Raw genomic sequence first — 15,509 nt, forward strand, 5'->3', positions numbered from 1 at the left:
TAATAAGAACTATGGTTCTTTTTGTATTTTTTTTAATAAAGATGTAGTTAATGTTCAGTTAATGTTATTGTATTTAATGAGTTAATATAAGGTTAACATAAGTTGATGTTAATGACAAGATAGTGTTATTGTAATACTTAATTACATGCGAATTATTTAATTAATGTTCTAGCTTCTAGAAAAACATTGCAACTAACAAGATGTTTGCGATATAAGAATAAGTTTTGTTATGTACAAATTTATTTTTGCCCAGGCGGTTTAGAGCAATTCTAAACATGAAGTTTTTATTACTATTTTTTGAATTTTGAAATAGAATAATAATTTTGACAAAACAGTCATTGTAAGTCAATCAACAATTCAGGTCGTACGTGCACGTGTTGTAACTACATTAAAATAAAATAAAAATAACCTTCTCACTGAATATATCGAAATATTGAAGCGACCAGCACAAAATACAGTCCACGCTCTACACACTGTGAAGCAGTAATGCGTTTCGGTTTGAAGGGTGGGGCAGTCGTTGTACTGTTAAAAGTATGACCTTACAACTAATGTCTCAAGGTGGGTGGCGGCATTTACGTTGTAGATGTTTATGGGCTCCGGTAACCACTTAACACCAGATGGCCGTGAGCTCGTCCACCCATTTAAGCAATAAAAAATAAAAATAAATCAGAAGATACTTATAACTATTGTGAGACACAAACCTAGGTTTTTTGTTTATGTGCTCACTAACTAAATTTTCTCATCCAAAGTTGATTACAAAGGGGCTATGACAAAAAAATGCTTTAGGTGGGTAGGCTTATTCCCAGTACACTTAATGCAAAGGGTTCTCAGTCAGTTTAACTTCAATATACTTCGCCTACTGCCCCTTCCATACGGCTTTCATCTAGGCGGAAGTCTCACAATTTCATGGTTTTCCACAAAAATGTTTAAATGTTTACACAGTTGCGCTTCTGCTTATTTTCATATATCAAGATGGACAGGAAATTGAAGAATATTAAACAAAGTTTTATTTTATTTTTATTCATGCAAAACGTTTATTAATAAATTGGTAGTGTTTGTTCAATGATCCAATTTGACTATCAATGCTGCAGTTGTGACAACGTCAAGTTACCTAGTAACCTGAACGTATCTATTTAGTTACCGACGTACTTCGTACCACAAATACCCTAGCTACGTCTTACGGCACATTTTTCTAGGTAAAGCCGTATTTGTGTCGTAAAAGCCGTGTAAGTTTCCGTATTTACCCGAGTTGAAATGGAAAACTCTCAGGGGTAGGTCTCCAAATGGGGCGAATGGAATTTAGTTAAATTCAACCCTTTGAAGATAACAATTGGCGCGCTCACTTCGAAGAAGGACCTTTTTGGATATTTTTTCTGTTTTTCGACAGCATTAATAATCATAGGTCATAATTATATTTTTTTTAAATCTCAATTATTTATACGACAGTGTTGCGCCAATATTTCTTTATAAGCTCTGCACCTTTTTCTCCAATCATGATTGTTGGTGCATTGGTATTACCTCTGACAATCGAATACATAATTCCAGCATCGATTACTCTTAAATTTTCGATATTTCGTACTTTTAAATCAGGTGTCACTACTGCTGTGGGATCGTCCTGTGGTCCCATTTTGACCGTGCCCGTTGGGTGATACAAAGAAAACGTTAACTCTCTTGAAACGCACTCCAAAAATTCGTCACTTGTTTTATCAAGGCTATCACATGCTGGTATCTTAAACCATTCTAAATGTAATCCTGCTTGTTTGAAAGTATCTGTTTCGCCTAATTTCAAAGAATATTTTCTCATACCTCTTATCAGCGTCATCATGTCTTCAGTGTCATTAAAATAATTAGCGTATATCAATGGACGATCAAATGGATTTTCGCTTTGAAGCGAAATTTTTCCTCGGGATTTCGGTTTCAATAAAACATTATATATAATCACCGCGTATTTATTTTTATTCATTTCACGGAATTGCTCTACGATATCGCTCTTGAGCCCGTGCTTTTCGAACATATCTAATAGATAATTAATATTTGGAGGAAATACAACATGATGAAATTGTAAGTCGGGACTGGTGGCAGTCGAATCAGTGGTGTTGACAAAGGCTATAATTCTATGAGGACTGGTGTCACACAATAAGCCTTGTTTATTCACCATGTAATCGTAGAAGTTTTGTGTTATAATGCTTGGAGTAATATGCTCTGATTCATTTACGGGTGCTGTATATATTATTGGCACAAAGACATGATCTTGCAAGTTTTTTCCGACTTGCAAATCAGCTTTTACGGAAATATTTAGGGCGTTTAAGTCTTGTTGTGGCCCAATACCGGACAACATTAAAAGTTGCGGTGAATTAATTGCTCCTGCTGACAATATTAGTTCTTTTTTCACATTAATAATGAAATCATGTCCATTTCTGTGTAACAAAATTCCGTTTACGATATTAGTATTCTCTTTAAATAGGATTTTTGTAGCCATTGTATTCTTGATAACATGCAAATTGTTTCTATTTCGAATTGGCGAAAGAAATGCTCTAGCGGTACTCATTCTTGTCTTGTTATAAACGGTAATTTGACTTTGTGTTACACCCATTTGATTTTCTCCGTTTATATCGTCTACATTTTGTACTCCTAGCTCTCGGTATGCTTTAAGAACCAGCTCTTCCCAAGGCGTTAAATTTTTATCTTTTGTGACATATAATTCACCTTCTGTGCTATGATAGGTATCATTTGCTGAAATATCTCCCATATATTTTTCACTTTTTTTAAAGTAAGACAGAACATCTTCGTAGCTCCAACCGTAGTTACCGTTGTCTCCCCATTCATTGTAGTCTAATTTGTTTCCTCTGACATAAAATTGAGCATTGATACTACTGGTTCCACCTAGAGTTTTTCCTCTAGGCCAGGCGCATGCTTTATTGTTATAACTGAGACATGCGCCAGATTGCGGTTCGGTCTTGTAATTCCAATCTTCTTTAGTTCCCATGTTGTTGTAAAATACTTGTGGTATCTAAAATATGTGAATTTTAAATGATTAAACCAAATATGCTTGTGTATAGGGATTGTTAATATCTAATTATCACCTCTGTAGTTAAAGTAGGATTTCCTCCAGCTTCCACTAGTAATACTTTCCATTCTGAGACTTCACTTAAACGGTTTGCTACGACTGAGCCGGCTGATCCTGCTCCGACCACCACAAAATCGTAGCTACTACCTGAAAATAATAAGATTGGTCGTGAATATTTGGTTTTTTTTTGCTAAGATGGGTGAACGAGCTCACAGCCCACCTGGTGCTAAGTGGCTACTGGAGCCCATAGAGATCCACGACGTAAATGTCGTAAAATGAACGTTGTATATAACCTTTCCATGTATAAAAAATAATCTCGTCATGTTTACCATTGACAACAGAGTCAATAGCATCCTCTGGCCACAGATGGTCTCCAACAAGAGCACACTGCGCTGCGAGGAAACTAGTGAGTGCTTGAGCGAACGTGGACCCAACCACGTCTCCGTAACTGTCCATCACCGTCGAAGTGAACGTCGGATCACACGCCCACATGTTTCACACGAACCTATAAAAAGTTTTGCAAGTTGACTAAAACATGTTTCAGATAAATTAGTGTAGTATTTTCAAAGATATTCGCAAGTCGTGGAGATAATTAAAGATATTGTCATGGCTTTATCGCGCCTCTTAGTGTATACATTTTGTATTACCACAAAAACATACATACATATTCTTTACTGGTGGTAGGACCTCTTGTGAGTCCGCACGGGTAGGTACCACCACCCTGCCTATTTCTGCCGTGAAGCAGTAATGCGTTTCGGTTTGAAGGGTGGGGCAGCCGTTGTAACTATAATGTGACCTTAGAACTTATATCTAAAGGTTGGTGGCGCATTTACGTTTTAGATGTCTATGGGCTCCAGTAACCACTTAACACCAGGTGGGATGTGAGCTCGTCAACCCATGTATACAATATAAAAAAATCTACACCGCCTAGCCAAGCGGTTTGGTGGTAAGGTTCTTGTGCGCCCAGTGGGATATGTTTTTTTTATTTTTATTTATTACTTTATTAGGCCCGCTCGGTGTTAAGTGGCTACGAGAGCCCATAGACAGCGCCACCGTAAATGCCACCACCCGACTTGAGACATGCGTTCTAAGTCTCAACGACAGAAGTAGGCGAGGTGATTGAAAGTACCCGTGCGGCCTCACAAGACGCTTAACCGCCAGTAATTACAAAAAATTAAAATTTTTACGAGTTTGATTTTTATTACACGATGTTACCCTATCATCACGCGCGTCGTTCGTGAACGTGTGACAAGTACGTTATTAAAGAAAAAAAATCGGTACTTGCCGGCACATTCGCATCGTTCGCTACAAATCGATAGAAGAATGGTAGAAGATTGCACAAAGTGGGAATGAGTTGCTCGCTCCGGGCATTTCAATATTGCAATGATTTTTACGTTATAATACTAATTCTAAAAATGTATGTTTAAAAAAAAAACTAGTATTAAAAAAAAAGAAGTTGCCAGTTCTTCTCAAGATGGAGGCTAGTTTTTGTGAATTGGCGGTAGTTCTTTTTGACGTTCAACAAGTATGTACTTTCATTTATGTTAGTTTTTTTTTTTTTTTTTTTCCTACCTAAACTGATAGCCCTAGCGGCTATGTCAGCGTAACCCTAACTTTAGTAGGTGAGCTCACGGGGCTCAAACCTGGTGACGTTGCTAACACGAACCCTAGCAAGAGCCGTGCTTCGCAGAATCTACCACCGGATCGGAAACGCGACCCACTGAGAAGATCCGGCGAGAAACTCAGTGGGCTGTGTCTGAGAGTTAATTTACTCGTCGAGCCCTTCGTCGCAAGCGACGGGTTCGACGAGAACGGTGACCGGTGCTTGAAGTACCTAAAAGCACCGTTAGTGGATCGGGAGGATCCGAGATGACGTGTTTGGGGCGACGTCGACTGCTTTCCATTCTGTCCGCAGGATCGGGAATGTAGTTACCGGCGGCCACGATGAGAGGGTTCTCGTGTGGTGCCGCTTTATCGAAGTGGCGCATGGACGCCGACTGAAGATACTTACTGATGGACTCTAAGTCCAGGTCGTCATGGAGGTCGACGTTCCTGACGAACCACGGGGCTCCGACGGCTATCCTGCAAAAACGGGATTGAATAATTTGAAATGATTTTAAGTGTATGCGGGCCGCGTGAGCGAACACTACACTTGCATAGGTCATGACGGGGCGTATGCAAGTTTTTATTTCTAAGGGACATTTTACTTCTCCTACATATCATCGGGTAGAGACGTCCTAGAATGAAGGCGGCACGGTCGCGTACCGTCTTGATGTGGGGGCGGAATGTCATCCTACTGTCGAGGGTGACGCCTAAATATTTGACCTTCGGGGCCCACGGTATGGGCTGGTCGAACATCGTGATTGGGCGAATGGCGGGGGCGGAGGTGTTGACGCGCCTAGTCGGGAGGGGGATGCTCAGCGTGGTTGCTTAAACAGTAGAACGAGGCTACTACTCATCTAATTTTAAGTAACCTTAACGAAGCCCATAGACATCAAAACGTAAATCCCATAACACATCTTGAGACTTGAGATCGAAGTCTAACAGTACAAAACAACTGTCTCAATGGTAAAACCACGACTACATCGTGATAAAAATGAATGAGACGGTGTGGCCTACCAGTACGGGCTTACAATACAAATACTATAAAAAAAAGTTTTGAAAAAAATATTACGGAATACATACAATAATATAATAATACCGATCATTAATACTTTCTTCGGTTTTTGCGAGCCATAGACTAAATTAAACCCACTTTTATAATACGACATATTTTGCTATTAATAAAAAGTATTAAATGATAAATAATTAATAAGCGCGAGGCTAAACCGTAAAAGCAGTTTAATTATATTGATGATCAAACTTACCGCTTTATCGAACACAATTTTTTTTTTATATTATTCGATCAGGAAAATTTACACAAGATGTTTAAAACAGTTTCTATTGACTATTAATTTTATCTAACTTATAAATTTGTAAAGCAATCATATTTATTGTGTTACAGTTATTGTTAACGAAATGATAACACAATCTTCGTCTGTGCTCATAATTCGGCCTCAATCTATTAACCCTTCAACCTTTACAAAGAAATAAACTTCAAAATTTCGCAACATCACAGATTCAACTAATGAACGTGCTTCATAAAACACGTTTCTCTTTGAACTAGTGGACCCGCAGTAGTCGAAATTCGACTATAATTAATTGAAATTATAAGTTTGAACATTATTAGGGTTCTATTACCAAAGACTATTTATTATACTTCCATAGTCACAGATTTCGCCAAGACTACCTATAGACAAATATTAATAAAGACAGACAATATTTAATCTATTCTCAATTTGACCACAGACGTCAAGAACAAAAGTTTGACAATAAATAACTAGTATGCATGCCTGTGTGTGTCAAATACATGGTAGTATGTGTAATGTTTTCTTTATTCATTTAATGTATCTTTTATGCATTCTTTTAAAAAATTTTAGCATTGTGCACTTCTTCTCTATATTCTCTATAAGTGTGGAAAATTTCATATTCCTCCGTCCGCGCAATTTTCGTAAAAAGGGATACAAAGTTTTTGCTTCACGTATTAATATATAGATTAAACTAATGACAGCGAAATTTAAGGTAATCATTAAAAAAAAGCGCTATCAAAGTTCTGAAATGGAATGAAAGTAAAATGTTAGTAACAATAAATTTTATTAAACATAACAAGGCTACATTTTAAATTATTTAAGTTTCACAAATAAGTAAAAATTTTGTGTTTTAATTGTTGTTTTATAGTTCGGTGTGCGTGTGCAGCCAGTGCTTCTTGATCATGTCAGCTCCTTTCTCACCGATCATGATAGAAGGAGCGTTAGTATTACCTCTGATTACGGAAGGCATTATACTTGCGTCCATTACTCTGAGGCCGGTAACGTTTCGAACCCTCAATTTCGTGTCCACTACGGAGGTCGGGTCACCATCGGCCCCCATCTTCACCGTACTCGTTGGGTGGTACAATGAGAATGTAATTTCCCTAGCAATACATTCTAGGAATTCGTCGCTGTTCTTATCAAAGCTTTTGCAGGCATCCAACTCAATCCATTCCAGCTTAAATCCAGATTCCTTGAAGGCTTTGGTCTCGCCCAATCTCAAACTATGCTGTTTGAAAGCCCTGATAACAGTGTACAAATCTTCGATATCCTTGTAGTAATCAGCATACAATAATGGCTTGTCGAATGGATTCTTGGTCTTCAATAACAATCTACCCGCAGATTTGGGTTTCAACAAAGTATTGTAAACGAGCATGGTGTATTTGTTCTCGTTCATTTTACGGAACTTATCGTGGACTTCTTCGCTTAAACCGTGCTTACGGAACATGTCCAACAAGTTGTAGGAGCTTGGAGGGAATATTAAGTAGTGGTACTGCATGTCAGAAGCAGGAGAGTTCGGGTCGGTTGTGTTTTCGAAAGCGATAACTCTGTGTGGGCTGGTGTCGATTAAGTCGCCAGTATTGTGCAAGAAGTATTCAATGAAAGTAGAGATAATATTAGGCAAGGTAGTAGCTTTCTTGTCTCCAGGTTTGGTATAGAAGACGGGTACGAACAAATGGTCCTGCAAGTTTTCTCCGACAGGCAAATCGGCTTTAACTTCAATGTTTAGGTCTTCCAAGTGCTTGCGAGGTCCAATTCCGGAGAGCAACAACAGCTGTGGGGAGTTAATAGCACCAGCGGAAACGACAACTTCTTTCCTTACATTTACAGCAATATCACGCCCACCTTTGTTTAACAAAACTCCACTGACTATGTTGGTACCGGGCTTAAAAACGATTTTGGTGGCGATAGCGTTCTTGATGACATGGAGGTTCTTCCTGTCCTTGATAGGGCTAAGGAAAGCTCTGGCCGTACTGAACCTAGTTCCACCCTTGGTGGTTGTGAACGATTTCATAACTCCAATTTGGCTGTCACCGTTGCAGTCGGTCAAGTTCTTCAGTCCTAATTCTACTGCAGCCTTGATTATCAAATCTTCGATTTCGTGCATATTATCGTCAGAAGCTACACTGAGATAACCGCCCTTGCTGTGGTATTTAGTCGCCTCCGCGTCAAATTTACCCATGAAGCTTTCACTTTTCTTAAAGTAGGGCAAGACGTCCTCGAAACTCCAGCCTTCATTTCCATCGGCAGCCCATTCGTCGTAATCGGCCTTGTTACCTCGAACGTAAAACATCAAATTGATGCTGCTGCTTCCGCCGAGCACCTTACCACGTGGCCAAGCGCATCCCTTGTTTTTGTAGGCACGACAAGCCCCTTCCTGTGGTTCAGTATGGTAAGCCCAGTCTTCTGATGTGCCCATATTACTGTAGTAAGGTTGCGGTATCTGTAATGAGATGAATTGTATTAATTACGCTATCAATGTATCAGATTGTAGTTTATTAGATTTCAGAATAATAAATACGCACCTCGGTTGCCAATGTAGGATTACCACCGGCTTCGACTAAAAGCACTTTCCAGTCAGATATTTCGCTAAGACGATTGGCGACAGCCGATCCGGCGGAACCAGCTCCGACGACGATGAAGTCATAGTTTGGATCTAAAATAAAAAAAATACCATTTTCATTCCCTAAAATTCACACAGTTCGCTGTTCTATTGTTCAAACCGAGTCACATGACTGTTTTGCGGTAAAATTAGCCAGAATTAGAATGAGGATAAGTACACCACCATTCCCTCTGTTTTTGCTTCGTAGCAATCAGGCGATCCTGTTTGTAGGATGGTACAGTCATTTCAGACTAAAATTGAAACTACGACCTCATGTCTCAAGATGTACGACGACAATCACTTTTTGATGTCTATGGGCTACAGCAACCACTTAACTCTAGCTGGATTGCGAGCTGAATTGAAACATTTCCAATATCATGCTACAATAGCATCCCTGGGGCAATGTTATAAATAAAATAAAAAAGCCTGTATTTCCTTATCCTGCACTTCTTTCATTTGAAATGTGGTATTTATTTGTTAGTGTTTAGTTAGTTATTAATGCTTATTGTCTAAATGTTAGTACGAGTTAATTTTTGTTATTGGATATGGACCCCTCATCTCGGGTGAAGGCCTCCTCCAGTCCTTTCCACTGATCTCTGTCCTTGCCGATCGTTTGCCAGTCCTTTCCTATTATTTCGATTATGTCGTCAGCCCATCGTCTTTTCGGTCTCCCTACCCTTCTTTTGCCAATTGGCCCTTTCCAGATTGTAGTGTTGACTGTCCACCTGGTGTCTGTGTATCTCAATACGTGACCTGCCCACTGCCATTTCAATTTTAGAGCTTGTGTGAGGGCATCTGTTATCTTTGTTTTCTGTCTTATTACTTTGCTCCTGACTTTTTGAATTTTTCTTATGTTTAGGATACTTCTCTCCATAGCTCTTTGTGTTGTTGTAATTCTTTGTTTTGCTCTTGTCGTGTATACCCAAGTTTGGCAGCCATACAGTAGACAAGGCAGTATACAGGTGTCTAATACAGTTTTCTTAAGGTTTATTGAGTAGTCTCCTTTTAAAATTTCTCTGAGTGACCAAAATTTCTTCCAGGCTATGTTTGTTCTTCTTTCAATTTCGTCTTCATTGTGCGTTTTTAAAAAAGATATTTGTTTTGGTGCAATGTTACTAATAACTAAATAAATAATAAATGTAAATCCTAGTATTTTCTTCGTTTTTCGAGAGTCGTATGCATAATTAAAACAAATTTTGCACTAGTGACGTCCATGAGCGACAGTGCCTACCTATCATCACATGGGCCGTATGCTAGTCTGTCAATAAGAGCAAAAAAAAAATTTTAATAAAATAATTGTCTCTTCAAAAATCTCGTAACATAATGTACGTTTTGTTTTTACCGCTAAGGATATAATACGTAATATTGACAAAAGAGGTTATCTATCATTAATGTCAAATAGATTATTTAACAAATTGACGTTAATTAGCTTATCTCAGGCATCGTTGGTTTGAGATTGGGTTTTTTTACCATTCTCTACTGAATGCTTATAGGCAGCTACGAGTTATATTTCGAATAACAGTAGGTACTGCGTCTTGGTGCGGGAGTTTCCTTAAAAAGAAAACTCTTCGTCAAAACTATTCCGCGTCTTATGTTATGCTCTAATGCGAACAAAGAAAACACGTAAAAAGATCACTAAATAATATGCAGTACAGACGTGTTTCTGTTGGCCTGTGAATGCGCTTAGTCCTTTTAAAACACGAGACGGAATCGAAAATAAATTTCCTTAAAACTATGACAATTTCTTTGAATATTTCTTCGGGCGAAAAAAATAAAGCTATTTCAATGTCGTCATTATGTAAATTTTTTATGGTTTCTTTATGTAGAACTTAGGTGCTCTCATCACAAAATCCTGATCCATATTTGCGAAGACAGAAGACAACAACAAATATTATAAAATTTGAACAATAATGAAAACCGTATTCAACCCAAATAAGAAAATAATTATTAATGTAGTCGAAATTAATTCATTAAGAAGCATTAAGAATGAATCAAAAACCACCGGCAGATCTTGATAAAATTTAAATGGTACCAAACGAAAAGCAAAAGTCTTCAAAAGCATCAAAAAAAAAGTTCTGTGGTAACACGGTAAAAAAAACCGCCGAATTGAGAACCTCCTAATATTTTGAAGTCAGTTTAAAATAAATAAATTAGATATTAAAATATATATGTATTTTTTTTATTGCTTTTGTACGCAGACGAGCATACGGCCCACCTGATGGTAAGTGGTCACCGTCGCTCATGGACGTCAGCAATGCCAGGGGCAGAGCCAAGCTGCTGCCTACCATTAAGTACTCTCCGCAAGCCTCGTTTGAAGAAGGACATGTCATAGCGCTCGGAAAAGACCGTGGAGGGGAGTTCATTCCAAAGCCGGATGGTACGTGGCAAAAAAGATCTTTGGAAACGCACTGTCGATGAACGCAGCAGTTCCAGATAATATCGATGAATTCTGCTCCGATAAACTTCCGGTATTACCTTCGAGAACCTTGTCGGTAGCATCGGCTGGCCATAAGTGATCGCCGGCGATCGCACATTGCGCAGCCAAGAATGTAGTCAGGGCCTGCTGGAAGACCGGCCCCGCTACCTGGTAGCTGTTGACTATAGTAGTCGTTAACGCTGGGTCGCACGCCCAAAACATCTTGAACTGAAATTAAAGAATTGTCAATTAAAAAACAACCCAAACTCCTTTATCTTCCATTTCGTCACTCACGCTCCTCTGTCACATATCATCTTTCACACAACCCATCCATTAATTTCTTAGGTCTACCTCTTCCGCTAAAGCCTTCCTCATTCATAGTTAATACTCTCTTAACAACCTCATTGATTATTTCGTCTCATCACATGTCCATACCAAGCCAAACGCGCACTTCTCTGTCACAGGTGCCACTTTCAGACTTCTAACCACCTACGACGACGTACATATAATAAAGAATAATACTTAGAATTATTTGTGTATCCGCCTTCAATAAATAACCATATCTATACTAATATCATAAAGCTAAAGAGTTTGTTTGTTTGTTTGAAGGCGCTAATCTCAGGAACTACTGGTCCGATTTGAAAAATTCTTTCAGTTTTAGATAGCCCATTTATTGAGGAAGGTTACATATCATGGTAAGACTAATACAAGTGGAGCACCGATAAAGAATGTTTCAAAATATTTTCACTTTCTACGTAAATGAAGTGGGGGGTAAAATTTAGCGTTATGCCAAAGTAACTATTCCACGCGGACGGAGTCGTGGGCAAAAGCTAGTATAATATAAATAGAGTTCGTATTAATATGTCGCATGCGCCTACATAATATCTGTTCATTGCAAACGACGATTCGGTGGCAAATTTGGAGGTATAATATAATTGAGGCCGTCCGCGCAGAAGTGGCCTAAGCTTTTTTTTTTTTTGTTAGGAGGAAATCGCCGGACTCCCACCCTCCACTGGGGATTTATTATAGTTATTATATTTATCATAGTTAGTATGGAGATAGTGAGGTTTGAAATTACTTTTACACTGTTTCGTAGGCAAAAACAATACACGCAAAAATAATGTTTACAAACCCATCTGTTATCTATGGGTGAAACTAGTGATAGGTCGGTTTTGCATCAAATTTTATTATATTTAAATAAATTACAAATATTGAAAAATTGTGGGCTAGGCCACTTTTGCGCTTACGGCCTAAACTCTAAAATCAATTAAATACGTTCATTAATTAATTATTAATTATTTGATCCTCGAGGACTTGAAGATGTAATCACTGATGGCGCGCTATTAACGAAAAATATTGCAGGTTTTAAATTAGAATATTAAGGCGCACCACACAATATTATGCGTAGAATTATTATCTTTACTTTAGTAGTTTGCACACATCATAACGTGAACGCCGTTGTCTACATTCAGATATGGTCGGAAGTTTCAATTAATAATAATTAAATAATGATAATATTTTATTTATTTTCCCTCTTAAATTGGCGATATTATCCTACTCTGCAAATAAAACGAATGCATAATTGCTTCGCTGCAAATATACGCAGAGAAGATTTCAAAAAAGTCGTCGTAGCCTAAAGGATAAGACGTCCGATACATTTGTATCTTGAGATGTACCGGCGTTCGAATCCCGAAATTTTTTCTAATGAAATACATACTTGACAAATATTACGATTGACTTCCACGGTGATGGAATAGCATCGTGAAATAAAAATCAAGCCCGCAAAATTATAATTTGCGTAATTATTAGTGGTAGGACGTCTTGTGAGTCCTGGTGGTACCTACCCCGCCTATTTCTGCCGTGAAGCAGTAGCGTTTCGGTTTGAAGGGAGGGGTAGCCATTGTAACATACTGAGACCTTAGAACTTATATCTCAAGGTGGGTGGTGGCATTTACGTTGTAGATTTTTCTGGGCTTCAGGTAACCACTTAACACCAGGTGGGCTGTGACCTCGTCCACACATCAAAGCAATAAAAAAAGAAGAGTTTTGAACTACATTTACTTATTTTTAATTCCCTTTCAATATCTTAACCTGTGATCCATCTATCTATCTATCTATATAACTGAATCTTTTAACGTAATTTTCGCTAAATTGAAGTCGTCTGAATAACTTCAAAAATGACACACGTATTAATAAACACGTATAACCGATAACAATACAATAATTTAATAATATACCGAACAGGATTTAAAAAAAAAAACAGTTTACTATTAAAATTTAGTTCATTGAATTCTTGCTCCTTTGCGGTTTTTTCTAATTGTCTCACTACTTACAGGAAAAATCTGTCGCGGATCATCTCCCAATTAAATTAATCTTAAGCAAGCAATGAATGAAATGTAATCAAATCATAGTTGTATTTTTTTTTTTTTTTATGTTAATGCACTGTCGATTGCACCTATAATTGAGGTGACATCTGCCATGAACTTTTGTCAATTGTTCAATGTTTTGTATTGATGATCACTTTGTTGGTGCAACTTAATAAATAAATAAATAAATAAATCATTGTTTCCTGACAGAAAATAAGTAGAATAGTGATACCTACAATCGCAATACGATCTAAACTCTAAACCAAGGAATGAATACAGAAAAAACATAATGAAATACCAAAAATTATGGTACGATATTATGTAATCGAAATTACGAAGTCCTTACTAGTTCCTGTCCCTAAACCCTAATAGGGACTACACAGTTGTGTATCTTTGAAGACAGCTTAGAATGTATTACACATCTTCCTGGGACTAATTCTAACGCTGGCAGCGCTGCTTCAACGGCTGAAGGCCTCAAACGACGGAAATATGAAAATCTCTCTAAAGATTTAATTTTTGTTCCGTTTGGAGTAGAAACTTTGGGCCCCTGGGGCCCATCTGCTAAAAGCTTTTTTAAGGACCTTAAAAAAAAACTTTTTGAGGCCTCGGGAGACCAGAAGGCCGGTACGTATTTTACACAAAGAATTAGAATTGCTATCCAGCGTGGAAATGCTGCCAGCCTTCTGGGAACTCTGCCAACCGGCTGTGAGCTAACGCAGATTTTCTATTTATAAGTAGCTTTACCTAAATAATTATTATTTTTATTCATTTATTAGGTTGTTTGTATATACATTATTCTACGTTAAATTGCTTCTGAATAACTAAAAAAATCATAATAGTGTACAAACTTACAATTCCAATATATGTATTAAGTAATTATAATATAAATTTATTTTCAATGCTTTCAGTGGTAGACAAACATGATTGATTTTAATTGAGGTAAAAAATAACATGGCACTTACGCGTTATTTAGGTGACAAAACCTTAACCACAAGCAAGTTGAGTCCGGGTTAATTGTCTGCCAGTACTGACGACGTATCCCGTCTCTCTGTTTAATATATAGTCTATTGGACCTTCGTTATTCGCAAAAAATATAATTCTTATCAGTACGAACGCATGTATTTAATTGTAAACATCTAAAATATAGATGTTTTCATGACCTTTTGTCGATTAATTCACTAATATGTTTTTTTTTTTTCTTTCAATTTCTTAATTTGGCTTTAGGCAATGGGCTTACGAAATTACAAGTGATTTTCTTGAAAATATATAAATAGATAGAGTCTCTTTACCATGATTATTATAAATAAATTATACCTGAGAAAGTGATTAACGTAAATTCATTTCGTATAAATTTTGTTCTTTAAACAGTTATTGAATTATCGTGCTAAACATAATGATAATAATGCATTTCATGGGGATTTCGACAGTGGCAAAGTTCTTCACTCACAACTTGAAGATGCTTACTATGAACGTCAATGTCTGATAAATGCTGAAAAGTCTTAATATTCTAGTAGATTACAGTTGTCGAGTACATAAAAATGTATTGAATGACTTCTTCTTTTTCTCAAACGTGTCACTCTTGACAGAGTGGTAGTGATCGTCATGTAGTGTTGGAGGGGGCGGAATTGATGCGTCTCACGATGTCCCCCCGATCTCTTGTATGTACTGAATATATAATGAATAATTTATCTGGTTCTTTTTATGATACCAATAAGATGACCTTTTAGAGGATAAGACCCAATTGCATTAAAAATAAATTCCGACTTTATTTCTGTTTATCATTACAAAAACGTGATCGGAGTAGTCGTAATGATGCCCGTCGTCGACTCGGGGAAACGCAGCGTTCTTTTTTTATGATTGAAGGATTACTGGTGACCCGGAGGAATTTCCAGTTTCACCAGGACAGGTGGGCGAGCACGGGCTCAACCAGGAGGGGTGAGATTTGTTAACAGCTACCTGAGCGCCTCCAAAGTGGACCTAACAACTCAAGAGCAGCTGCTTCGCGAATGAATCTACTACCGGTTCGGAATCGCGACCCGCTGAGAAAATCCGGTGAAAAACTCAGCGGGCTGATGTATGGATTAGGTTGCACGTCGAACTCTTTGCCGAGTTCGACGAGTGCGGCTACACCGCAGCGTTCTATGCAGGG

At 37.8% G+C, this 15,509-nt stretch overlaps 4 protein-coding genes across 5 annotated transcripts in view; 2 read left to right on the forward strand and 2 right to left on the reverse strand.

Annotated features, from left to right (window-relative positions):
- LOC101741968 (flotillin-2) overlaps window positions 1-15,509 on the forward strand; it is a 436,009-nt gene that overhangs the window by 337,991 nt on the left and 82,509 nt on the right. The gene's annotated exons all lie outside the window — the stretch shown is intronic.
- Window positions 1-15,509, forward strand: part of LOC101746922 (NADH dehydrogenase [ubiquinone] 1 alpha subcomplex subunit 7) — a 364,870-nt gene that overhangs the window by 161,230 nt on the left and 188,131 nt on the right. The gene's annotated exons all lie outside the window — the stretch shown is intronic.
- LOC101741535 (glucose dehydrogenase [FAD, quinone]) lies at window positions 1,005-3,673 on the reverse strand. The gene is made up of 3 exons (XM_012692713.4): window positions 3,397-3,673; window positions 3,084-3,214; window positions 1,005-3,010 (listed from the first exon to the last, which is right to left on the reverse strand). The coding sequence occupies exons 1-3, from the start codon at window positions 3,557-3,559 to the stop codon at window positions 1,436-1,438; spliced, it is 1,869 nt and encodes a 622-aa protein (XP_012548167.1). The 5' UTR covers window positions 3,560-3,673; the 3' UTR covers window positions 1,005-1,435.
- LOC101741674 (glucose dehydrogenase [FAD, quinone]-like) lies at window positions 6,744-14,470 on the reverse strand. 2 transcript variants are annotated; one of them, XM_004928863.4, is made up of 4 exons: window positions 14,323-14,470; window positions 11,054-11,222; window positions 8,502-8,632; window positions 6,744-8,419 (listed from the first exon to the last, which is right to left on the reverse strand). In XM_004928863.4, exons 2-4 carry the CDS (start codon window positions 11,214-11,216, stop codon window positions 6,839-6,841), a joined length of 1,875 nt encoding a protein of 624 aa, XP_004928920.1. In that variant the 5' UTR covers window positions 11,217-11,222; window positions 14,323-14,470; the 3' UTR covers window positions 6,744-6,838.

Source organism: Bombyx mori, chromosome 16, assembly GCF_030269925.1.
Source record: "Bombyx mori chromosome 16, ASM3026992v2".
Lineage (NCBI taxonomy): Eukaryota > Metazoa > Arthropoda > Insecta > Lepidoptera > Bombycidae > Bombyx > Bombyx mori.